Source organism: Lactuca virosa, chromosome 8, assembly GCF_052849685.1.
Source record: "Lactuca virosa cultivar CGN04683 chromosome 8, Lactuca_virosa_CGN04683_v6, whole genome shotgun sequence".
In the NCBI taxonomy this organism is placed as follows: domain Eukaryota; kingdom Viridiplantae; phylum Streptophyta; class Magnoliopsida; order Asterales; family Asteraceae; genus Lactuca; species Lactuca virosa.
Window position 1 is genome coordinate 1,608,960 of NC_136433.1, and position 25,852 is coordinate 1,634,811.

Genomic DNA, 25,852 nt, shown 5'->3' on the forward strand with positions numbered 1-25,852 from the left:
GGAGAGACTTCTTTTGTGAGCTTTTTGAGTGTTTGGCTTTGTAACTCAAGGTCTGTAAACCCCGTTAAGCCATGTTTAAGAGTCTTACACACCCCCGAAGGGTATGTAATAGTGTTTTATCGCTTTGCTACATCACTTACCCCGATTAGGGCTCAAGAATCCTACACATACGAACTTTCCAAGTGATGACTTCTTATTAAAATAGCGAATAGTACAATAATTACATAACGTAAAACCTAGTATACAAGAGTTAGTAGAGTTGACCGGTTTGACTTGTTGACTTTGACTTGACCAAAATTTGACGGTTGTCACAGTGTTACAAAAAAGGATCTAGATCTAAATCTACATAAATAACACACACTTACACACTCAACTTTTACACCTCTCAAGCACACCTCTACAAGTGGAATAAACCCACCTTATATAGAGGTGTTTACATGTCTCTCTCTCACTCTCTATCTCATGAGTCAAAAGGCTAAAGCACCACATGCAAGTGGGTCTACAAAAGTTAACACATTACAAAGTCATACATGGATAACTTTGCACCCCAACAGGTTGGGCACTTCAAAAGAAATTTCCCCAAGGCAACAACAGGTGGTAACATAGGGAAGGTGTTGGCGATGGGCCAGGAGGAGGCAGTTGTTGATCCCACAGTTGTTACGGGTACGTTCCTCCTCGACAACTCTTATGCATGCATTCTTTTTGATTCTGGTGCGGAGAGAAGTTTTGTTAGTAATGCATTTAAACATCTACTCAAATGTAAATCCCAACCTTTAACCGAAACATTTACCGTTGAGATGGCTAACGGAAAGAAAGAGAGCACTAACGACATATTCATAGGTTGTACCCTTACCTTAAACGATCATTCCTTCCCAATCGACCTTATGTCGGTTTCTATAAAAAGCTTTGATGCCATCATTGGTATGGATTGGTTGAGCCCCAATCGTACCGATATCCTTTGTTACGAAAAAGCCATCTGTCTCAATCTACCCTCGGGCGAAGCTCTCATAGTTTACGGTGATAAACTCAACTCAAACCTTTGTATCATTTCCTGCATTCAAGCCCATAAATATCTGCGAAAGGAGTGCCATGCATTCCTAGCTCATGTCGTTAACGAAAAGCAGGAAGTTAAGGACCTCGAGAGCATCCCCGAAATCAACAACTTTCCTGATGTCTTCCTCGAAGATCTTCCAGGAATCCCTCCCGAGCGCCAAGTCGAGTTCCGTATCAACTTAATCCCCGGAGCTACTCCCGTATCTAAATCCCCATATCGTCTAGCGCCGACAGAAATGCAAGATTCATCAGACCAAGTTCCTCACCCTGGGGAGCCCCGATCTTATTCGTGAAAAAGAAGGATGGCTCCTTTCGGATGTGCATCGATTACCGAGAACTAAACAAGCTTACCATCAAGAACCGTTATCCCTTACCCAGAATCGACGACCTCTTCGATCAACTTCAGGGAGCCAGTTACTTCTCGAAAATAGACCTAAGATCAGGGTACCATCAGTTGCGAGTTCTTGAGAATGATGTCCCCAAGACAACATTCCGAACTCGTTATGGACACTACGAGTTTGTAGTAATGCCCTTTGGTCTAACCAATGCACCGACGGTATTCATGGATCTGATGAATCGGGTGTGCCGTCCTTTCCTAGACAAGTTTGTAATCGTGTTCATCGATGATATACTTGTCTACTCTCGGAGCGAGGAAGATCATAGACAGCACTTGAGACTAGTGTTAGAAACACTAAGGGCAGAGAAACTTTATGCAAAGTTTTCAAAGTGCGAATTCTGGATCAGAAAATTAACCTTCCTTGGTCACGTGGTTAGCGAGGAAGGCATACACGTGGACCCTTCCAAGATCAAAGCGATTGAGAATTGGTCAGCACCGAAGACACCCACATAAATCTGTCAATTCTTGGGTCTCGCTAGCTACTATCGCAGATTTATCCAGAATTTCTCCAGAATTGCTAAGCCTTTAACCACACTGACACAGAAAGGTGTAACCTTTAGTTGGGGAGAAAAGCAAGACACTGCATTTCAAACATTGAAGTAGGCCCTATGCAGCGCACCTATCTTGTCTCTGCCCGAAGGGACGGATGACTTCGTTGTCTACTGTGATGCATCCAATCAGGGCCTAGGCTGTGTGCTTATGCAGCGAGGAAAGGTTATTGCCTATGCCTCGAGACAGCTGAAAACACACGAAGTCAATTACACAACTCACGATCTAGAGTTGGGAGCAGTGGTCTTTGCGTTAAAGATTTGGAGACATTATCTCTACGGAACCAAGTGCACTGTCTTCACCGACCATAAGAGCCTACACCATATCTTCAATTAGAAAGAGTTGAACATGAGACATCGGCGATGGGTAGAGCTACTCAGTGATTACGAGTGCGAAATACACTACCATCCCGGCAAGGCCAATGTGGTAGCGGATGCCCTCAGCCGAAAAGAGTATTCAGGTCGTAGAGTGAAGGCACTGACAATGATCATCCATTCCCAATTATCCGCGCAAATCAGAGAAGCTCAACTGGAAGCCTTAAAACCATAGAACATGTCGGATGAAGCCTTGATAGGAATGGAAAAGAACTTAGAGGTCAAGGGAGATGGAGTTTACTATTTCATGAACCGAATCTGGACCCCGAAGTACGGCGATTACAGGGATGTTGTCATGAACGAAGCTCACAAGACTAGATACTCCATTCAACCAGGTTCAGATAAGATGTATCTGGATCTCAAACAACTCTATTGGTGGCCGAACATGAAAGCAGAGATCGCTACCTTCGTGGGCAAGTGCCTGACTTGCGCCAAGGTGAAGGTGGAATATCAAAAGCCCTCAGGTCTACTCCAGCAACCAGAAATAGCTGAGTGGAAGTGGGCAATGATTACGATGGATTTCATCACTAAGTTGCCCAAGTCTCCGAGTGGGCACGACGCCATTTGGGTAATTGTTGATTGACTAACTAAGTCCGCCCACTTCCTGCCAATTAAAGAAAACTTTAAAATGAAGAGACTGACACGAATCTACGTTCAAGAGATAGTTCGCCTCCATGGTGTGCCTGTATCCATTATCTCCGATCGAGATAACAGGTTTACCTCAAGATTTTGGCAGTCGCTACAGAAGGCTCTTGGAACTAAGCTGGATATGAGCACAACTTACCATCCACAGACAGATGGGCAGAGTGAGAGAACCATTCAAACTTTGGAAGATATGTTGAGAGCCTGCGTCATCGACTTTGGCATATCGTGGGACACTCATTTGCCCTTGGTCGAATTTTCCTACAACAACAGCTACCATACCAGCATCAAGGTTACGCCGTTCGAAGCCCTCTATGGCCGTAAGTGTAGATCCCCTCTGTGCTGGGCTGAGGTGGGTGACACGCAACTAGTCAAGGGTCAAGTCCCCGATAGCACTCTCACAGGCCCGGAAATCATCCGAGAAACTACTGAAAAGATCGTACAAATCTGGGAACGACTAAAAGCTTCAAGAGATAGACAAAAGAGCTACGCTGATAAGAGACGAAAACCATTGGAGTTCCAGGTTGGTGACCGTGTTCTTCTAAAGGTCTCACCCTGGAAAGGCATGATACGCTTTGGAAAGCGTGGAAAGTTGAATCCGAGATACATAGGACCATTCGGGATCCTCGCTAGGATCGGTCCCGTAGCATACAAACTTCGCCTACCACGAGAACTTAGCAACGTACATCCCGTCTTCCACGTGTCGAACCTAAAGAAGTGTTTGTCCGACGAGACACTTGTGATACCCCTCGATGAGATCGAACTAGACGAGAGCTTACACTTCGTAGAGGAACCCATAGAAATCATGGATCGGGAAGTAAAGCGAACGAAACAAAGCCGTATTCCGATAGTGAAGATTCACTAGAATGCCAAGCGGGGACCTGAATTCACTTGGGAGCGCGAAGATTCAATGAAACAGAAGTACCCTCATCTATTTTCGAGTCCATGATTTGTATTCAGTGTTTGAATTTCGGGACAAAATTCCCTCTAACGGGGGGATGATGTGACAACCCGAAACTTTTTCCGTTTTCATTAACCAATTTCCATTAATAGAATTTGAATTTTATTAAGTTCCCGTCAAACTTCTTGGTTTAGAAAATCATCTAGTTTTACATAATTAAATTTATATACGAGTCAGAACCAACAATCGCGCGAAAAACCCGAATCTTCTTGAAAAATCAAACGGTTCTCGGCCTGACTGAGTTTACGGCCGTAAACCCGTGTACGGCCGTACACTCGTTTACGGCCAGCGTCTGGTGGACCCCACCACTGACCACGAAAACCCCTATAAATACGAGACCCTACCACTCATTTACACTTTTCTGGCCGAACACTCACTCCTTCTCTCTCTAAACTCGTGACCGTACACCCCTAAAACACTCTTATCCTTCCGAAAATCATCAAGAATCGTCATTGGGAGTCATTTCGGAGCATCTAGAACACGTTTTTCGTCGAATCCTGCATCCTCGTTCTTGAGTGTACGACCGTACACCCTTCAAGTCTGCAAATCTTCATTGACCGTACACCAGTCTACGACCGTACACACTTCAAACCTTTAAAGGCCGTATACCCTTCAAGAGCCTGTTCACGGCCGTACACCTGTTCACGGCCGTAAACCCCATTCACGGCCGTACACACCTTTCCTAAGTGGTGCATTAGACTGAAAACCCACATTCCTCGATTCAATCAAGTCTCGGTAACATTCCTTAACCGAAAACAAGTGTTTTTCTAACACTTTATCTAACGAAATCACTAATTTAGATACATATATGTATTTAATTGTTATTAGGATTCCGTTAAGTGCCACACGCTACAAATCGAGGGTCTTCATTTCCAGTTCGTTGATTCGACGTTTGCACACAACTAACTGTGAGTTCATACCCCTATGTCTTTACTGTTTTAACGTTTTCAGGGGGGAATACAAGTCAAACATAAATGATTTGTTGAAACTTATACAAAAAGGATTTCAATAAACTTAAAACGGATGCAATTGATACAATCATATAGTTTCTATATTTTTATAAAATATGTAGATATTTTATCCCTTTTGTATTATGCAGAGCATAAGGGAAGTTTTCATCATAATCACAGAACTTTCAATGTAAAACATGAATTGAATGCATGAATGAACATATAAACTATAATAGGTATAGTTTATTGAACAATTAACATATCAATGTACAAAACATAGATTCAATGCAACCAGACATATAAACTATATAATGTGTAGTTTATGAGATATATAGACAGTAAGTTAAATTCAATAGATTTATTTTATTCTACCTGTAATCGTTAGTATAACATTTTATGAGTAAGCATTCTCCGCGTACTTACTTAAGTGCTAGCAAAAGCCCTGAGATTATAACCAGAGTCTCCTGGAGGGAGAACGTGAGTTTGTGTATAGATCTATACGGGATTGACAATCCTGCACCATAACTGTTAGCTATAGTTAGGCCGACATACCTGGGTGACAAAGTCATTTCGATTCCGACGCTTGAAGAACGTCGTTCAGGCAATTCAATGGTCAAGTATGGTTATAAAAACTCATAAATTTGGTACTAAGAATATACGATTAATGTACGAACGGTAATACCTTAAATTAGATTCATTATAAAGAAATAGAACTACAATACATATTAAAGTTTTCAGAGCTCACCGAACTTACCATACATACTGGAGATAACCAGAGTTTTTCATGTAAAAAGAGGTTTCTTATACAATCAAACAATGCACAACACATTCAATGGTAACTGGACATAAAATATTACGAAATGAGATTCAGTAACAAAATACACATGTTAGAAAATAATGGATTTTCTTGGAAGCATACGAATACATTCATTGATTCATTAACCGAATTTCCTCTCAAAAACATGCTTATGAACTCACGAGCTTTACGCTGATACTCTTTCAAAACTGCTTGTATTCTCAGGAAATCAGTAGACAGGTACCTCCTGGAGTTTTAAGAAGACGGAGCGTATAAAGTCTCGTCTTTTACTTTTGTCACACTTTTGATGTCTATAAACATGAATCAAACCGATGTAAATATTTTACTTAATTAATATAATTGTTGTGTTTACTTTGATTACTGTAATGCAATGGTTGTGATACTACATATGACGTCCTCCACCCCCGAACGTTTCCGCCGTTTCGGTTTGGGGGTGTGACAAATACGTATAGGTAGATTTAAATCTTAGGTTGAGATATATTTCAAACTTCAATCCTTGATGTATGTTGATGGTTACATAGAAATGCAGAAGTTTTAAAGTGTTTGCTAAGGTTTGTTAAAATTCACGAGTTATCTATTAATTTAAACTCCATTTGTGAAAAAGAAGAAGCACTACAACTGGTAATTGAAAATCTGACAGTTTTGACCTTTTAGATTGGAGTCCAACAATGGTTAAAACAGATACGGTAAAACTCAGTATATTTATGTCACACACCCAAACCAGGATGGCGGAAACGTCTGGGGGTGGATGACTTCATGAACAGTATCACAACATAATGTACAATATTGATCAAAGCAAACACAACCATCATAAATATAATTGAAAATGTTACATTGTTTCCAAGTATTGTATGTTTCAAAACCATTTACATTATGATGACAAAATGAATAGTATGAAGTTGTAACGTCCCATCCTCAAACACCATGTGAATACATGTTTAACGGTTTCCTGAAAATACAAGTAGTTTTGAAGAGTGTCAACAATTAAGTTGGTGAGTTCATAAGAGTTTTGTATGAGAAAAATCTATAATTCTGTCCTTGTAAAATGAGAGTGTTTGTTTCCAGAATATCTAATATTTCCTTAAAAATGAGTTGTAGTCTTAAAACCCTAAGACCAAAAATGTATAAGTATTCCTATACTTCAAATAGTATTACGTAGTTTTATTCTTATATCAAACCATTGGAACGAATGTTACCCCGTAAACTAAATGTATCGTTGATTTCTCATGTGAGTTATTACAACCATGCTAAAACCGAAGTTGGCCCGCTGCGACGTTCTTCAGACGTCGGAAGGTTAGACATTTGTCACCCCAGACCCGCCGATCTAGCTGTAGCTAGCAGCTTAGGTGCGAGATTGTTAGTCCCGTATAGATCTACACACAAGCATCACGCTCTCTTACAGAGATTCTGGTTATAATTCAGGACTTTAGTGTGTACTCTGGTAGGTATGGTGAAGGCTTTGTCTCACGTAATTGTTTCAACAAGTTCACGTTTTAGTGTAATGAAAACCCTTGTATGTGTAAATATCACTTTTCCATAGTATTTACATAGTGTATAATAATTATATACTTTTATATAATTATTTGTCTTGTCCCAAAATGTTATAATAGTGTTAATGACCCATAAACTATACCTATTATAGTTTATTATAAATATTTCGTTGTACCTATATATATACACATATATATAAGTTAACATGTTTAGATGTCTATGAATAACATATATTATACATCTAACACAAGTATATGAACTATGAGTATGATAAAGTCAGTTTTCTAGTTTTGACCTTTTTACGTCACCAAACGGTAAATATTGAATTATAAACTTTGCAAAATTTATTTTTACCTCTTTGTGAAGTTTAAGTCAAGCTAGCCTTTTATGTTTTAAACAACATATTTTAGGTCAAACCTTACAAAAATGGTACCATAATCTGGTTATGACAATTTTCGTTAGAAACCCCTAATTTTTACATGAAATGATAGATTTTTAGGTTTTCTTTTTGTAAAACCAAATCCTTGGTATTTATAATTAGTTTCATAACGTATTTCCAAAATAACATATTTTGATTATATCCCACAAAATGGTGTAATATCTTGGTTATAACCATTTTTGCTAGAAAAGTCATATTATGTTCATAAAACCTTAGTTTTTATAGTTTTGTTTTTATGACTTTTTCTTAAGAACATATAGCATGTTTATACTCATTTTTCATAGATTTGTATTTTAAACAACATACCACACATAAATGTTCATAATACTAGGTAATAACATTATTTCATGTAAATAACATTTTTACACGACATGAAAGTAATCATGTATAACAACTTGTACAATTATACATGTTTACTTGTATTCTCCCCCTAAAACTTGGATAAAGATGAAAATGAGGGGTATGAACTCACCTTATGTGTTTTCCCTAGAAGATGGCAAGAAATGGTGGAAAGATGAGATAAGAATCAAGTGACACCTTCTTGAAACTTCAAGATCTTGCCTAGAGTTTTTGATTTTAGATCATGAGTAAAAATAACCAAAATATGATGATGGATGGTGGAAATCTCGAAAATTAGGAAGAAAGACTCACCAAAAGACTTGCAAAAAGCTTGGAATCAACTTGGAACCCGTGGAATCACTTTAGAGAGAGTTGTATGAAATTTGAAGATGAAGAGAGGGAGGGGAAAGGCCTTCTCAGCCGTAATTTATATAGAGGAGGGAGGAGAGTGGGGTGGGGTGCATGGGGAAGGGAAGAAGCATGTTTGTGTGATTATTTAATTAGAAGTAAGCTTTGTAGCTTATTATAATCAAGTAAAGCCTTATGAATAAAATATTCAAGGCATGGGTTCTAGTATTATTCTAATATGGTAGAGATCATGAGTGTGTTGGGTGGAGAGGGAAATGTTGGGAGAGAGGTGAAATATTTTGTCTCTTATGGTTTTTATAAAAAATTCTAGCCCTTTTTATAAAAGTCTTATATTTTTATAAACGTATAGTGTAATAAGAGAAATTTGTAGGGTTTAATATCTAACAAAAATATTGTTATTTAATATTATTAACAATAATATTAAAACCTTATAATTTGATTATTTCCTAATTTGTTATATAAAATATGAGTGTCAAATCGTGGCAACTTTCGTTTTCTTGATGTATGACATTTTTCCGAAAAACCACCGGAATATTAACTAAATACTAGGTCATATGATGTTTGGATCGTGTTTATGGATTTGTGAACACATAAACCTCGTGTTATGAACATTACCCAATTCCCGGTAATATTTGTGTATTTTATCGAATTACTACGTTACCGTAGTTTATTGTTCGCATTAAAAGCGTTTATTCGATAATGGATTCAGAATAGCATACGTAACATTATAATATTCAATAATACATTAGGGATGTTACGAAAATCACATTTCATCTTTTTGTCCTAATATACCCACAATTGACTTTTGTTGACCCTTGTTGCCTTTTGTTAACCGAAATTTGACGGATGTCATAATTTAAAAGAATAATTACATTTTGTTGAAAGTACAGCACTGAAAATTTAAAAGAATAATTACATTCTGAGCCGAAAGGCTCTTTTCTCGGGGCTTCGGGAGCCTCGGGGCTCCTTCGGGTGCTAGGGGGTTTACCTAGACTTTAGGGGGGTTAGGGAGCTTAGAGAGAGAGAGTACAGAGAGAGAAAGAAGAGGGTTGAGGGGTGAGGAAATGAGGGAACCCGACACTCTTATTTATAGGCTGAATTCCTGATGGACTCGCCGCGTCGAAGTACTGACTCGCCGAGTCCATGCCACATGTCATCTTTCTGGTGGCCAAACGTGTGTGGCCTGTATTGTGCCACGTCACCCCTTTTGCAGCAACACCCTGTCGACTTCTAAACCCCATAACTTTCGCATACGAACTCCGTTTTCGACGTTCTTTTTTTCCACGCGTAGGTAAAAACAACTTTTATTTAGACTCTGTCGGCTAATTCTTGACCGATCTTAAATTTAACAGTAGGAGAAGATTAGACCGTTAAATGACCGCGAAAAATTCGTAACTCCTTCATACAGACTCCGTTTTCGTCTGTCTTTTTACCATTGAGTTCCTATTAATGAGATCTTCAACTCTCATTTAGGTCGCGTAAGCCAAAAACCGCTCGAACTAAAATTCGAGTTTCGGGCCGTGCACTGCTAAGCCGAATCTTAGAAAAATCATAACTCCTCATACGATGTCAGATTTGGGCGTTCTTTTTATGGATGTTCTCGGTTTAACATATTCTATGACTTTCGTTTAAATTACTAAGGCCAAAAAGTCTTCTATCGTAAATTCACTATTTACGCTTCCCGGTGCTGTGCCGGTTCCGTCGCGAAACTTCGACGGGTCATAACTTCTTCGTTATAACTCGGATTTCGGCGTTCTTTATTTGTACGGAACCCTTGAAACATATTCTACAACTTGGTTAAGATTATTTATTCTAAATAATCTTTTGTCGAAAAGTCATTTTCGACCCCTATTATTTCTAAATTGACTAGCCCGGATCTACGGGCGTTACAATGTTTGATCGGGCATGAAAACTTAAGGTTGGTGTTGGGTGTGAAACATGTTAGTAATTTTGAAAGTGTAACACTACTAGAAAACAGACCTTTAATGACATGCTTTTTACAACACGCACTGATTAATGATACGCAAAAGGGCGTGCCCTAAAAATAATGTTAGATCTTTATAAATTTAAAGAATTTAGGACTCTTATTTTTGCGTGCCCTAAAATTAATGTCTCAAAAAAAAAAGAAAAAAACACGGAGGGCGCTTATGTTAAAAGGCGTGTCATCTACAAATGTCGCTTTATAATTTTACAAACGCGCTCTTCAGCAACTTGCAGCGGGAAAAAGGAAATAAAAAAAAATTAGAAAACCCGCCTTCCTTCCTTGTTTCCCCTCTTTAGCTCTGGGTGTGTTCTTTGACCACAAAAATCTTCTCCGGTCTTCCTCCGCATCCTACATCGAGTGTTGCTTGCTTCTTTCCCTTGCACTCCGACCGCCGCCACTGATTCTTCCCCGTTCGTTGACATCGATCAAGGCTCACTTACTTCTACCCATTGGAACCATCATATCTCCCACTCGATGTTGAAATTGTCAGAAAAGCCCTAATTCAGTATTATACTCTCCAGTCTCAATAGGAATGCAAATCTTGATTCTCGTTCGTTTCTGATTCTCATTTGTTCTAACCATCTTTCCGTATTGATGAAAAATTATGGAAGCCCAAAAGCGGATACTTGAATTTCTGGAAACATGGGCCCATACACGAATGTTACGCTCAAAGGCCGAAGCACTGCACTCCTATATGGAATTGGAAAGCATGACTGTTTTCTGTTAGAAACTACATCGGAATCGCAATCCGGAAACCCTCCAACATCATTTGCTCGAACAAGATTCCGTTCTTCTCTTCAGGTACCCCTATGCTCTTGCTCGATTTTCGTTCTACCCTTTCTGGTTCTTTTAGGGTTTAGATGCTCATGCTCTTCTCATAAAGCATCGCTTGCGGGTTTGTATTTTGTAATTTTGTTTTTTTATGAGGTTCTGACATATAATCATAACAATATGACTCTAATCCTCTCAGCATTCCATCATTGCTGCCTACAATCCAAGATCGGTTGCTTGAAAGCATTTCAGTAGTTCTTTCAAAACCCCAAAATACCCACACAGGGGCATCTGCAACTCCAAGTCGAGCAAACATGGCTAACAACATGCAACAAATGTCAGAACTTACTGGATCTGCTTTGGAGCAGCTTGCATTACAAACACTTGCACGATTCAATTTCAAGGTGCATTCAAGATTTGTATAACTCACAAATTAGGGACAAAAAGTGTAGTTTATTTAATTTTCTATTATTTACCATTACAATTTCATGCATGTAGGGGCATGATCTTCTTGAATTTGCAAGAGAATCAGTTGTAGTTTATTTGGAAGATGATGATGGAGCCACAAGGAAAGATGCTACTTTTTGCTGCTGTAAATTAGTTGTAAATTCTTTCTCAATTACCACCTTCAGTCCCAGTAGATCCAGTCAAGCTGGAGGCAAAAGAAGACCTCTTATAGAAGAGGTTTCATTAGTTTCTATATATATTCTCCATTAAATATTTTTATTCTGTTTATTAAATAATAAATTCTCTCACTGTAGATTGTGGAGAAGCTTCTTATTGCAGCTGTAGCAGACGCTGATGTCACTGTAAGGAACTCAATCTTCTCATCCCTCCATGGAAATGGAGGATTTGAGGACTTTCTAGCTCAAGCTGATAGCTTGACTGCTATATTTGCTGCTCTAAATGATGAGGTATACATTACAAATTATTCATTCAACTAATTCAAAATGAGAATGATGTTTAATTACTTATTTATTTATTTTTAATATCTGTATACATGGTAGGATCTTCAAGTTCGGAAGTATGCAATATCAGTGGCTGGTAGATTATCTGAAAAAAACCCTGCATATGTTTTTCCAACACTTCGACGTCACCTTATTAAGTTGTTAACATATCTTGCACAAAGGTGAGAACTCAATTGTCTTGTCATTAACTTTTAAATGTTTAATAATATATAATTTAAAGACCATGTTTTTTATTGCTCTTAATTTAACAGTGCTGATAGCAAATGCCGAGAAGAAAGTGCAAAGCTGTTAGGCTGCTTGATTCGCAGCTGTGAACGACTTATACTTCCATATATTACTCCAATACACAAGGTCTTACACTCTTACTATTTACAAACCTTTCATATATATATATATATATATATATATATATATATATATATATATATATATATATTTGCATATTTAGTTATTCTATAAGCTGACATGGCATATTTCAGGCGCTTTTGGCTAAACTATGTGAAGGAACAGCAGGAGTGAATGCAAACAATGACATCATCAGTGGTGTTCTTGTAACTGTGGGAGATCTTGCTAGAGTGGTAGGAGATTGTTACATTATTTTTTTTTTGTTCTCTTAAGTGTAGAATGTTTGATTTGATGAGTCTTACTTGTATATGTGTAGGGTGGTTTTGCTATGAGAGAATATATCCCTGAACTTATGCCAAGAGTTGTTGAAGCTTTATTGGATGGAGCTGCTGCTACTAAACGTGAGGTTGCTGTTGCAACTCTTGGTCAGGTTGTACAGAGCACAGGGTATGTATTCATCTTTACCAATATTACAAGTGACACTGCAATGTAGTTTACCCTTTTTAAAAAAAATGGTTGGTTTTTGTTTGTAGTTATGTGATAGCTCCATATAATGAGTACCCACAGTTCCTGGGCTTACTTTTAAAATTGTTGAATGGTGAGCTGGCATGGTCTACAAGGCATGAAGTTCTTAAGGTATGTTTTTGACCCTTTTCTAGTTTCTATGATGTTATGTACATAGATTCATGCTGAAAAAAATCTCTGTTAACAATGAATGATCAGGTTCTTGGAATAATGGGTGTTTTGGATCCTCATGTTCATAAGCGTAATCAACAAAGCTTGCAAGGACCTCTTGGTGATGGGACCCGTACAACCAATGATGCGGGCCCACATATCCAGTCTAGTGATGAGTTGCCAATGGATCTTTGGCCATCATTTGCAACATCAGAAGATTATTTCTCCACTATAAAGTTTTTTACCAAAAAGTAATAATAAAAAAGAAGTCGTACCTTTAATCCTTTAGTCTAATTTGCATTTATTACTTTTGCAGGTTGCTATCAATTCTTTAATTCGGATACTTAGAGACCGTTCTCTTTCTAGTTATCATCAAAAAGTCGTTGGCTCTCTCATGTTTATTTTCAAGGTTCGTTGACTTGAAGAACACATAATATACATACATATATATTATATAATTGTAGATTGTAGATTCTTTTTTCCTCTTCATTGATTTTTCTAATATCTTTTTTTAGTCAATGGGTCTTGGCTGTGTGCCTTACTTGCCAAAGGTTTTACCAGACTTCTTTCACACTGTTCGTACGTGTGAAGATACTCTCAAGGAGTTAGTTCATAACATGGAAGCTTGGAACTCTTGTTTCAATTGTGCGCCAGGTAGGATTGTATTTGACTTTGTACAATTACAAAAACTATTTCCTTAAACGCCACGCCATCATTAACCATTCTTGGTTGCTATTTCAGCACATTCGCAAGTATCTACCCAAGCTGCTTTCTTTAATATCAGAATTATGGTCATCATTCAGTCTCCCAGTAGCCAATCGTCCTGTTCATGGACCCCATGTAAAGTGTGCTTTTACTATCTGTCTTTTGTACAATGCATAGGTGTCAAAGGGCAATAATGTAATTTGACTTTCTGATCAGATCCTGCACCTAGTTGAACAACTTTGTCTGGCCCTGAACGATGAATTCAGGAGATATCTTCCTATAATTCTTCCATGTTGTATTCAAGTTCTGAGTGATGCTGAAAGGTGTAATGATTACACTTATGTCCGTGATATTCTTCGCACCTTGGAAGTTTTTGGTGGTGAGTGTGATTGTGATTGTGGAAATTATAATAATTAGTCTCCTAAGTCCTAACATGTCACTAATTTGTTAATTATTATATAATTTTGGTCTACAGGAACATTGGATGAACATATTCATCTACTTCTTCCTGCCCTCATACGTTTATTTAAAGTGGATGCTTCTGTTGACATAAGTCGAGCTGCTATAAAAACCTTGATACGATTAATCCCTCGTGTTCAGGTTAATGAATTATTATTATTATTATTATTATCTTTTTTGGGTTTGTAATAAATATATTTATCATAAATTATTTGACTAAATGCCATCAATTTCTTTTCATTAGGTTACAGAACACATTTCAACACTCGTGCATCACCTGAAGCTTGTATTGGATGGGTATGTTAATAATGTTATTGTTAGTTTGTTACTCTCCCAACATGAATTCCTCTTCACTTTAAATTTTATTTTCTTTTAAAACATTTTTCATGCATGTAGAAAAAACGATGAGCTAAGAAAGGATGCTGTTGATGCACTCTGTTGTTTGGCACATGCACTTGGGGAGGACTTTACCATTTTCATCCCATCAATTCACAAACTTCTCATAAAGCATCGTTTGCGGGTTTGTATTTTGTAATCATTACTTAATTTCTTACAAAAAATCACGTGTTGCATTCTAGAAATATATACATGTTTTACATAAATTTCACTTTCAGCACAAGGAATTTGATGAGATTGAGGGGCGATTACAAAGGCGTAGACCTTTAATTGTTGTCAGTCTAGCAGCACAAAAGTCAATTCGACAGCCTCCTGTGGAGGTTATTAGTGATCCTTTGAGTGATATGGAGAATGATCCTTATGAAGATGTTCGTAAACAACCCAAAGTTTATCAGGTATTAAAACCTATATATTATTTAAACACGAAATTTTATAACTTAATCATGGTTTTACTTTTTCCAACAGGTTAATGATGCTAGATTGCGTGCTGCTGGAGAAGCTTCTCAACATAACACTTAAGAAGATTGGGCAGAGTGGATGAGACATTTCAGCATTGAATTGCTTAAGGAATCACCTTCTCCAGCTCTAAGAACATGTGTCAGGCTGGCACAGTTACAGGCGGAATTCATGGAACATGATGAGAAACCCCTTCCCATTGACATTCAGTTTCTCAACATACATCACACAGATATATATATATATATATATATATATATATATATATATATATATATATATATAAACAAGTTTTTTCTTTTTGTTTACATCACAGGGAAGATGTAGTCTCTCTGATGCTGAAATTGGCACTGCACCTCTATTTTCTAATCATGGTAACATACCTTTTTTGTTTTTATTTCTTACTATAATCATAACTCCATTTATGTTATATTAATTTGATTTTTTTATTTGTTTTTATGAAAAGCTTTAAGAGCTGCAATTGTAGCTGTTAAACGTGAGGATGATCGAAGGCTCTTTCACAATGCTGCAATGTGAAAACAAAGAAGAGAAGTCAGTGACAGATGGGTATATATTATATAATCAAAACACTATAATTATAAATATTTATTTTTTTACTAAAAATAAATTATTTGAGTTAAAATGGCATGAATGATTTCAGGTAAATGGGGATGGTAATTCTGAAAATGGGTCCCATAGATGTGTACAGTATCCAATTTCAGTAAATGATAAGGTTGTTATTTTTATTTATTTCACTTTTTTTTCTACGTGAAAATATACTGACAAAAAATACATTACATGACATGATATGTTTGTTGAGTAGCTTTACGGGTTCTCATGGGTGGTGTTAGATGGAATTGTGATGATATACTCTCTAGTTCATAGGATCAAGGATTGTCATTGTTGATGGCTTTATAGGTAATATTTACCATTTGTATGGGGGTATTCTTGTCATTGTGATTGTCATTGTTGATATCAGGTAATTCATATTGTAGTGTATTTATTCCAAATCCCACATTCTTTGGATGGAGAAAAGGGTAATTTTGTCTTTTACAACTAACATTCCATGTTTGATTCTTCTAATAATTATATTAGCATATTAATTTTTTGACTTTTATTTGATGAAGTCACAAGAATTATCGGAGCAGGGGTTCAATATTAGCCTTAAGGAATTATGAAAGGCAAGATACAACTCTACTTAGTTGGAATTTGATGGTTATCATCTTTGTGTATATCTTTTTAGTTTGTATAGCATTACATTATAGAAGGTGTCCCTTAATAGCAATGTAGTATTAGGTTATATAGTTAGGGAAAACCTCTTAATAACAATGTACAATTAGATCCCCTTAATATCAATGTATTACAATTTTTTGACATGATGTTATTGGATGAAATTGATTGTTTTGGTATATATTTGTTTACATATTTTTGTATTATGCGTAAATGAGTATCGTAAAGACGCGTCGTAAATGCATATCGTAAATGGTTACTGAAGTTTATTACACGCAAATGCGTGTCATCTTCATTTATGACAGGCGCTTCCTTGATACGCATTGCATGTCATAAACACGCGCGTTGTAAGGTTACGACACACAAATGCGTGTCGTCTTCCTTTATGACAGGGCCTTCCTTGATACGCATTGCGTGTCATAGCTGTGCGTCGTAAATGCGTGTCATAAATGTGCGTCGTAAATGCGCGTCGTAAATAGACGACGCGCAAAAGCGTGTCATCTCTCGTTATGACAGGGCCTTCCTTGACACGCATTTGCGCGTCGTCTGAGCGTTTTACGGCACGCATTGTGCGTCGTAAAAGACTGTTTTCTAGTAGTGTAAGAAGATGGTATACTTGTGATAATCACTAGTGTATCTGGGTATCTCGAACTTAGCCTTGTAAATTTTGCCATAAGAGGAATGGTTTGTACTTAAATTAAGATATTCGAAGTAAAGATGGTAGGGTAAGAACTACGTAAAGAAAAGCTTGTGGGTCAAAGGGATATCCTATGTTAGGTTTTAAGCTCAAGGTGGAAACAACCTAAAGCTAAATTCGTAGTGTAGAAGAGAAACCCCACGTATCAGTAGCAATGGGTTAAACCTCTATGTCTCCTCGTGAGTCGGATTGGGAATGCTCTCCAATGGCATCCATGTGATTACTCATAGAAACTCATCTACTTTCTAACATGATGCTCCAATTATCATCCGTGTCGGTATCAGAACGCTTTTCCTATTTGTAACTCTGGTACGAAGACGATGAAGAGGTATTGAGGTATAATTGGTATAGGTTTCGACTTAAGATTATTACTAGTGTCTATCTAGCTACTAACCTTACATCTAAAGTCAATAGATACCGAGGAATATTCATTCTTAGTGCTAAGTGGAGTGCTTCTAGAGTGGCTAGTGATATAACCTAACTGGTTAACCTAGAACTTGATAAGGGATAAGAATATTTTTAAATAAAGACATTGTTATAAAAGTGCACTTAGTTTCTAAGTGTACCTAGATGAATGACTATAATATGCAATGCCAGAACGCACACTGAAAAATTTTTGTTTTTCAAAAGTTTGAGTTGTAAATTGTTTTGAACATAGCTCTACTATAACTGTTTCCAGCGTCACATTAATTTTCCTTAACTTTGCATAGTTGGTCAGACTGTACTTAATTAAAGTCCAAGAATGCGTATTCAAATTAGTTATAATAGTAGTATGTTCAGTATTTAAAAAAAAGCATTTTGAATTTTTTTTGGCTATAGTTGTGGTTCTCTAAAGGAAAACCAGTGTTCTCTATAACCTTCGGATCTGATACCATTTCTGTCAAACCCCGCTAAAGCGGAAACACTGGATGCGACAGTACAATGAGTCTCATAGCAAAAGTTAAAAGCAACACCAACCATAGTATGACAAGCATTATAATTTACAATAAGTTTGAACAACGTTTGATTAAGTTACAATACACAAAAAAATGTAACACATGCGAATGCTTTTACAAGTGTTGTGTCTCTAGGTGCCTATTACTAGATGATTCCTGAAAAAGCATGTAAAATGAGTGGTCAACTACCGAAATAGTTGGTGAGTTCACAGGTTTATAACATAACATAGTTTTAAATCATGAAAATCATAATATTGATAAAAGTTTCCAAAAACAGAAGTTCGTTGCTAACAAGAGTATTACAGTTTCCAGTAATAGAAGTTTGTTGCTATAATGAGTAAACAAGTTCATTGTTATCAAAAGAAATAAAGTCCGTTGTTATCATGAGAAGTAAAGTTCTTTATCAACAAGAGAAGCAAAGGTTGTATGTGTGTGGTGATCAAATCATGAGTTCACAACCCAAGCCTAAGACCGAATGCCCTCTTGAATGCTATGTCTATCGCTAACATAGGGAGAAATATGGTAAAATGCACTCAAGCGAATCGTGCGAGTGAGGAGTTGTCTACCTCCTAATAGCACTATCCATAATGACCATGGGATCAAAAGAGTTAATGAGTTGTGCCAAATGTTTCCAGGGACCTAACCGCGATACAAGCCTCGTGAATTAAAGTAACATACACATACATGCACAATATAGCAACCAAGTTTGATACGAGTCAAAATAAATACAACGAACATAAATAGTTTAGGACATGCTTTTCTACCCCAAAACATTTAAAACCCGAAAATAAGGGGGACGTGAATACTCACAATGCTTTGAGATAATGCAAATGGTGCCTTGAACTACGCTTCACTCGTACCACTATCGATTCATACAACGATGTTACACACTAATGAGTCTCTAATTGAAATCGGATACTCCTATACTTACTACTACAATAGAATTATGTCAATATTGTGTCAAAATTTAATATTGTTAAGTTACAAACATTTTTTTTGTGAAATTTAGATTTCTATGAATCAATTTATTGTATAACAAATTCAAGTGGAAATCCCCATTATTGAAATGTAAAAATTTAACTTTTTAGGAGGTGTTTCAATGATTAATTATTCACAAACTAAATCAATTTAGTTCCAAAAATTTTCAAACATTGTATTTTCGTTTTAACTGAAATCAAAGACCTTAAGATAAATTTTCTTGAATTCTTGATTTGTCTAACTATTTTTCACTATTTTAATTTCTTGAATAATCACAAAATCATGAAAAAAATAGTAAATAATCATGAAAATTCTTACACTTTTTGTGTAACTGTTTCACAACATCCATAAACTGGAAAAATTATTAAATGCTACTTTTGAATAATAAAACCTAGCTTTCATAATTTAATTGTGTTTTACATCAAGGAATTCTAATTAAATAGAAAATAGTAACGGAAAATCACACAACTTTTTATTTGTCTTCCAATTGAAGTAAAACATTTCTAGAAAATGTTTCATGCATTTTAGATATGTATAGCCATTTTTTCTATATTTAATTCTCTAAATCGATACAAGTTCATGAAAAATAGCAATCAGTTAAGAAAATTTCCCAAACTTTTTTACTAGTGTTATTAGACATATAAAAGCTGGGAAAAATATAAAAGTTGGTTTCTAGACAGTTTAGATATTTTTCTTTGTTTTATTCACTTAAATACGCATTAATTCGTGAATAATTATTAAACAATAAATGAAAATTACCAAACTTTTTGTAAAACTCATATACAATGTACATAAGCTGAGAAAAATACCAAAATTGATTTTCAATAGTGTAACACAATTTTATGATTTTTGTGTGTTTATTCTAACAGAGATGAAGATAATTAGAAAACAATATGTCAAAAATTTTCAAACTTGGTGTTCCACTTTTATTAAATATATATAATCTGGGAAAAATGCCAAAGGTAATTTTCATATATAGGAGTCTGATTTTCATAATTTATGTGTATTTAATAAAAAATTAGAATAAATATATTAAACAGTTAAGATAATTCCTAAAACTTTTTGTAAAATTGTTTCATGTTGTATATAATATGAGAAAAACATCAAGAGTCGTTTGTAAACAATGGAGTCCGATTTTTGGATTTATGAATGTTTAATCTTAGGAAAATAGGAAGAAAATAGCAAACAGTAGAGAAAAGTCACTAAACTTTTTATTTGTTATCCTACCATAACATAAGATGTCCTGGTACATTTGCATGAATTTTGGATATGAGAAACTATTTTTCCAGTTTTTAGTCCATTAAATACACAAAAATCATGGAAAATTAGGAATCAGCTGTGAAAAATTCCCAAAATATTTTTCTAAGTATGATAGAAGAAGAGAAAATTCTTAAATGCTCTTTTAATATCTCAGACTTGGTTTTATGATTTATTTGAGTTAATCATAAAGAAAATTAAAAATCATAGAAAAAAGTATGAAAAATTGATGAAACTTCGTGAGGGATGTTTATTCATGTTATGCGTCATCCAAGAATTTTTATAGGATTTATTGACCTCAGTAGGTATTTTATGTGATTTATGGCCTCATTTTCTTCCAAAAATTACAATAAATCAAGAAAAATGAATAAATACATGAAACTTTCCAGATCATCTTATTATATCACTGGGTTTCTAGTAAAAATTATGTTTGTAGAATCATTCTCATGTGTTACATTTTTTTTGTGTATTGTAACTTAATCAAACGTTGTTCAAACTTATTGTAAATTATCATGTTTTTAATACTATGGTTGGTGTTGTCTTTAAGTTTTGCTATAAGACCCATTGTACTGTCGCGTCTTGTGTTTCCGCTTTAGCGGGGTGTGACACCTACTAAGAAGATTGCCAAATCACATCACGAGATGTGGACAGGGAAAGTTCCCTCGTTAGCACATTTTAAAAGTTGGGGTTGTGAAGCTTTCATTAGACGAGAGACTCATGACAAGATAGAAGCGAGAAGCGAGAAGTGTATTTTCATTGGCTACCCACAAAAGTCTTTTGGATACTTGTTCTACAAACCTAGTAAAAACGAGGTCTTTGTAGCACGAATAAGAGTCTTTCGCGATAGAGAGCTCATATGCAAAGAGGACAGTGGGAGCACAATTGATGTTGAAGAGATTCAAGAGTCAACCAATGAAGGAACCTTAGAAGACACTGGCACTCAACCAGAGGAAGAAATTACAATTGAGTTAGTTGATAATTCATTACCTCTTCGTCGTTCCAGTAGAGTTAGTATGCCACCAACATTCTATGGTTTTTGTATAACGTCAGATGGTGATACGTTATCAGTGTCAAACACTGGTAAATTTGGATGAGCTTGCTAACTATAAGGAAGCGATGGCAGACCCTAAGGATTCAAAGTGGAAAGAGGCAATAGACAGTAAGATCAAGTCCATGTATGACAACCAAGTTTGGAATTTGGTTGATCTAGAACCTGGTCAAAAGATAGTTGGTTGCAAATGGATCTTCAAGAAGAAGACCTACATGAATGGAAATGTGCACACATTCAAGGCACAACTGGTTGCGAAGGGCTTTACTCAAACCCCTGTGATTGACTATGACGAGACCTTCTCACCAGTGGCGAAGATAAAATCTATTAGGATAATGCTCGCTATAGCTGCCTTTTATGATTATGAAATTTGGCAGATCGATGTCAAAACCGCTTTCCTTAATGGGAGGTTGTCTGAAGATGTTTACATGAGTCGGCCAGAGGGTTTTGTTGATGCAGAGTTTCCCAATAGAGTGTGTAAGCTTGAGAAATCCATCTACATATTGAAACAAACATCTCGCAGCTGGAATATTTGCTTCCATGAGAAAGTCAAAGAGTTTGGTTTCTCTAGGAGTGAGGATGAGTTATGTGTGTATGTCAAGGCTAGTGTGAGTATAGTAACCTTTCTAGTATTGTATGTTGATAACATACTACTTATAGGAAACGACGTTCAAACCTTACAAGAAGTAAAATCTTTTCTTGGAAAGTGTTTCGCTATGAAGAATATAAGAGAGACAGCCTATACTCTTGGGATAAGAATTTTGAAATATAGAAAGAAAATACTAATTAGACTTAGTCAAAGTACATATTTGGACAAGATACTGAAATGGTTTAGTATGGAAAATTCCAAGAAAGGAGAGCTACTTATTCAGAGCAATGCCAAATTGAATAAGACTCAAAGCCCAAGTACGGATGAAGAGATAGATGATATGAGTCGAGTCCCTTATGCTTTGGGTGTAGGATCGATCATGTACGCTATGATATGTACTTGTTCTGATGTGTCATTTGCTTTATGCATGGCCAGTCGCTATCAAGGAAATCCTGACAGAGCTCATTCGGCAGCAGTAAAAAACATTCTCAAGTATCTGCAAAAGACAAAAGATATGATTCTAGTCTTTGGAGGCAGTGATATGTTGAGAGTGATAGGGTATAGTGATGCTAGCTTCCAAACAGATAGAGACAACTTTCGTTCTCAACCTGACTGGGTGTTCACATTAAATGGTGGAGCGGTTACTTGGAAAAGTTCCAAGCAAGATACGATGGCTGATTCTACTTGCAAATTAGAGTACATAGCAACAAGTGAAGCATCAAAGGAAGCGTCTAGGCTGAAGAACTTTATTGGAGATCTTGGAGTAGTTCCAACCATTCAGGAGTCAATGGAACTTTTCTGCAATAATGAAGGCGCGGTTGCTTTGACTAAGGAACCGAGAGACCATGAGAAATCAAGACATATCGACAGAAAGTACCATTGTATCAAACACAAAGTAGAAGAATGTCACATCATTATGAAGAGGGTATCATCGGAAGAGAATCCTGCAGATCCTTTGATGAAGGCTCTGAGTAGGGTTAAACATAATCAACATGCTAGGAGCATTAGTTTGATAAATAATATTAGTTTTAGTAGTTAGATGAGTAGTTTGAAACATGTAACAAAATAAATGTGATTGACTTTTGGTGATTAAATGATAGAGATTATGGGAAATCTCCAGAAAAGTCCTAAAATTTTAGTCTAATTTATGAAAAAGTCCCGAACTATTTTTTGTTTACAGAAAAGCACAGAATACCGGCTAAAACTTCGAAAAAACCCTTTTTGGCCGGTTTCGTAGATTTAGCCGGTATTCTGTCCTTTTTCGTTAGTTTGCTCAAAATATTAGGACTTTTCTGAAAATTACCCGATAACCAAAATATTTGGACTTTTTTGAAAATTACTATGGAATTAGTGGATATTATTATTAACAAATCATTTATAAACATAATTTTTTTTATTATATACAAAGGAAATACATTTGTTGCTAATTTCTAGGAATAGAATGGTCGACTATGTACTTCTCTATTGTTTGTTGACCACTTCAAAGTCTCTATGTTTTTCCTATGTATCGTTGTGGGTGTCATAGTGAGAAGTACTCTGTTAGGCGTGACCAATACAAGAGTTCATAATATTTATTAATACACAATCAATAAGTGTCTACTTGCTATTAGGCATGATGCTATATGATCACGTGTTATCAGAAAATATCATTACACGAACATATAGATCTTTCATTATGTTCTTTAACCTAACTACCACCTAACCTCCAAACATTACCCGGTAACAACCATAAAATTACACACATCTATCGAGAGTGAAAAATAAACTTTGAATGACAATTTAAATACATAATAACCCTTCACTTGTTTCCATATAAATTAACATTCACGGTTCACTTTTCACATTTTATAGATGTGTGTTAGCCGATGGTTGTTAACATGTAATGTATGAATGTTGGTTGGTAGTTAGGTTAAACAACATAAGAGGAACACCAACATTAGAGGAATGCTAACTAAGTTCATCTCACCATCATACCCACAACAATGCATAGGAAGAACGTAGAAAGTTTAAGTGGTCAGGAAGCAATAAAGTACTTAGACCACCAATTTATTCCTAGAAATTAGCAACAAATGTATTTTCTTTTTTATAATAAAAATATTTTTTATGTTTATAAATGATTTGTTAATAATAATATCCATTAATTTCATGGTAATTTTCAAAAAAGCCCCAATATTTTGCTTATTATGTAATTTTTGAAAAAGTCCTAAAATTTTGAGCAAACTAACGAAAAAGGATAGAATACCGGCAAAATCTGCGAAACCGGCCGAAAATGGTTTTTTCGAAGTTTTAACCGGTATTCTGTGCTTTTCTGTAAATAAAATTTAGTTTGGGACTTTTTCATAAATTAGACTAAAATTTTAGGACTTTTCTGGAGATTTCCCTAGAGATTATTTATGAGTTTGTTTAGTGCCTTTGTCGATTGTTTATTCTTGTGTTTTGTTTTGCATGTTTTACTTCCAGAATAATTTTGATTATTCAAATTCCATAGTCACTCATACTTTTGGAAGTAAGTAGTGAATTAAGATTGTCATGAATTGGATTGTAGATTGTCTAAGGGAGTTAGACATAGCAATTGTATTGCTACAACATTCATGAGTACTTAGAAATGGAGATTTAAGTATTGGAAAAACCCACACTCGGAGAATTGCTTCATGGATTATATCACGAGTAATTCTAAGACGATAATAACTTATATTCTTAAAACAGAGATATATGAGTTGTAATTTACAAGTCGGTTGTGCATTGACGTTGCGAAAACGCATCAGTAACATGATGTTATAAAACGCAGCATCATGTATGATTCGGTGAGTAAAGGATACAAGCATATGAGTCAAAATTTATTCGTTCCTTTTGCCCTAACAGGAAAAACGATATCTTTGGGCCCCTCGGTGATTTGGTGTTGACTTATAGTGTTGGGCCCAACGAGGACTCAATTGATGTGTTCAATTTGAAGTCTTATGTTGTCATCACAAATCAGGAAATCAGTAAACAAAACTTGGACAATGAGATTGATTCTAATCCATGTCTCATGTCTATACGATATCTTGAAGAACAGAGGAATATTTTCTCACTTATCTTAGGGCCAATGTCTAGTAAGTTCAGAGTTCAGAAATTGCTATGGAAACACTCTTTGCTGTCTAATTTAGAAGTTATATTGGTAATTGCAGTTATAGACTTATCCAAGTGGGAGATTGTTGGATTAGGTGTCTAAGCCAATAATTGAATTAATATATACTTGAATTATTAGCAAAGTCCTTTTGGGTTTCCCTCAAACCTAGTAATTTAATAGGATGACTTTTAGAAAAAGAGATTGATTTATTGATTTATTATATGATTAGTAAATAGGAATAAATGAATTTATTAATATGTTATGAAAATAATATATTAACTAGAAATAATATTATTTAATTAATAATTAATCAGAAATTAATTATAATTAATTTTAGGATTAATTAGATTAATTAAAAGTATAGGGGTCTAATTGTAACTGTTTAATAGTTGAACAAGCGGTTCGAGAACCTTCCTCCTATGGAGGTGGACGGTTTTTTGGAGGATAATATAGGGTTTCTAGAATATCCCTTATAGATAATTAGGGAGTAGATAATTACCAAATTTGAGATATTAATATAATATTCAAATTAGGGTTATCTAGGGTTTCCTAAATCAACTATAAAAGGACCCCTTGGGATCTAATTTTCGGCGATTACATTCACACAAGGCATAACCAAAATTTTCATATCCCCTATCCTCTCTCTTTAAGCCTCCTTGTTGCTAGGGTTGGGTGTGAACCATCAGAGGCATGAGATTTCTGGTGCTAGCTTCCAAGTGACTATAAGAAAGATTTTGTTTGATTATCTACTAGTATAATCAAGAGGTATGATTTTCTAAATCCTTTTATGATTTTCAAAAATACTAGGGTTTTTGTAGGGTTATGTTCAATTGGTTGTTGCATTCAATAGTGAACACATAGATCCTTTA

The 25,852-nt window shown here is 35.7% G+C and overlaps 1 protein-coding gene and 1 long non-coding RNA gene across 2 annotated transcripts; both read left to right on the plus strand.

Moving 5' to 3' along the window:
- The first annotated feature begins 11,334 nt into the window (after positions 1-11,334).
- LOC145129301 (serine/threonine-protein kinase TOR-like) lies at positions 11,335-15,362 on the plus strand. The gene is made up of 18 exons (XM_079064005.1): positions 11,335-11,540; positions 11,635-11,820; positions 11,898-12,050; positions 12,144-12,265; positions 12,356-12,455; positions 12,584-12,682; positions 12,766-12,896; positions 12,983-13,085; positions 13,173-13,375; positions 13,473-13,533; positions 13,640-13,786; positions 13,866-13,964; positions 14,046-14,208; positions 14,305-14,429; positions 14,533-14,585; positions 14,685-14,808; positions 14,903-15,079; positions 15,150-15,362. The coding sequence occupies exons 1-18, from the start codon at positions 11,451-11,453 to the stop codon at positions 15,201-15,203; spliced, it is 2,190 nt and encodes a 729-aa protein (XP_078920131.1). The 5' UTR covers positions 11,335-11,450; the 3' UTR covers positions 15,204-15,362.
- A 65-nt stretch (positions 15,363-15,427) lies between these two features.
- On the plus strand, positions 15,428-16,549 carry LOC145128454 (uncharacterized). The gene is made up of 5 exons (XR_013716915.1): positions 15,428-15,514; positions 15,607-15,707; positions 15,802-15,873; positions 15,964-16,177; positions 16,268-16,549. It is a non-coding gene; the product is annotated as an uncharacterized LOC145128454 (long non-coding RNA).
- The last annotated feature ends 9,303 nt before the right edge of the window (positions 16,550-25,852 follow it).

Bases quoted from the DNA above. Each gene is read 5' to 3' on its own strand.
- LOC145129301 (XM_079064005.1), top strand. From the start codon at position 11,451: ATGGCTAACAACATGCAACAAATGTCAGAACTTACTGGATCTGCTTTG. The intron at 11,541-11,634 runs GTGCATTCAAGA...TCATGCATGTAG, and splicing joins TTGCACGATTCAATTTCAAG to GGGCATGATCTTCTTGAATT. The intron at 13,376-13,472 runs GTAATAATAAAA...TCGGATACTTAG, and splicing joins ATAAAGTTTTTTACCAAAAA to AGACCGTTCTCTTTCTAGTT.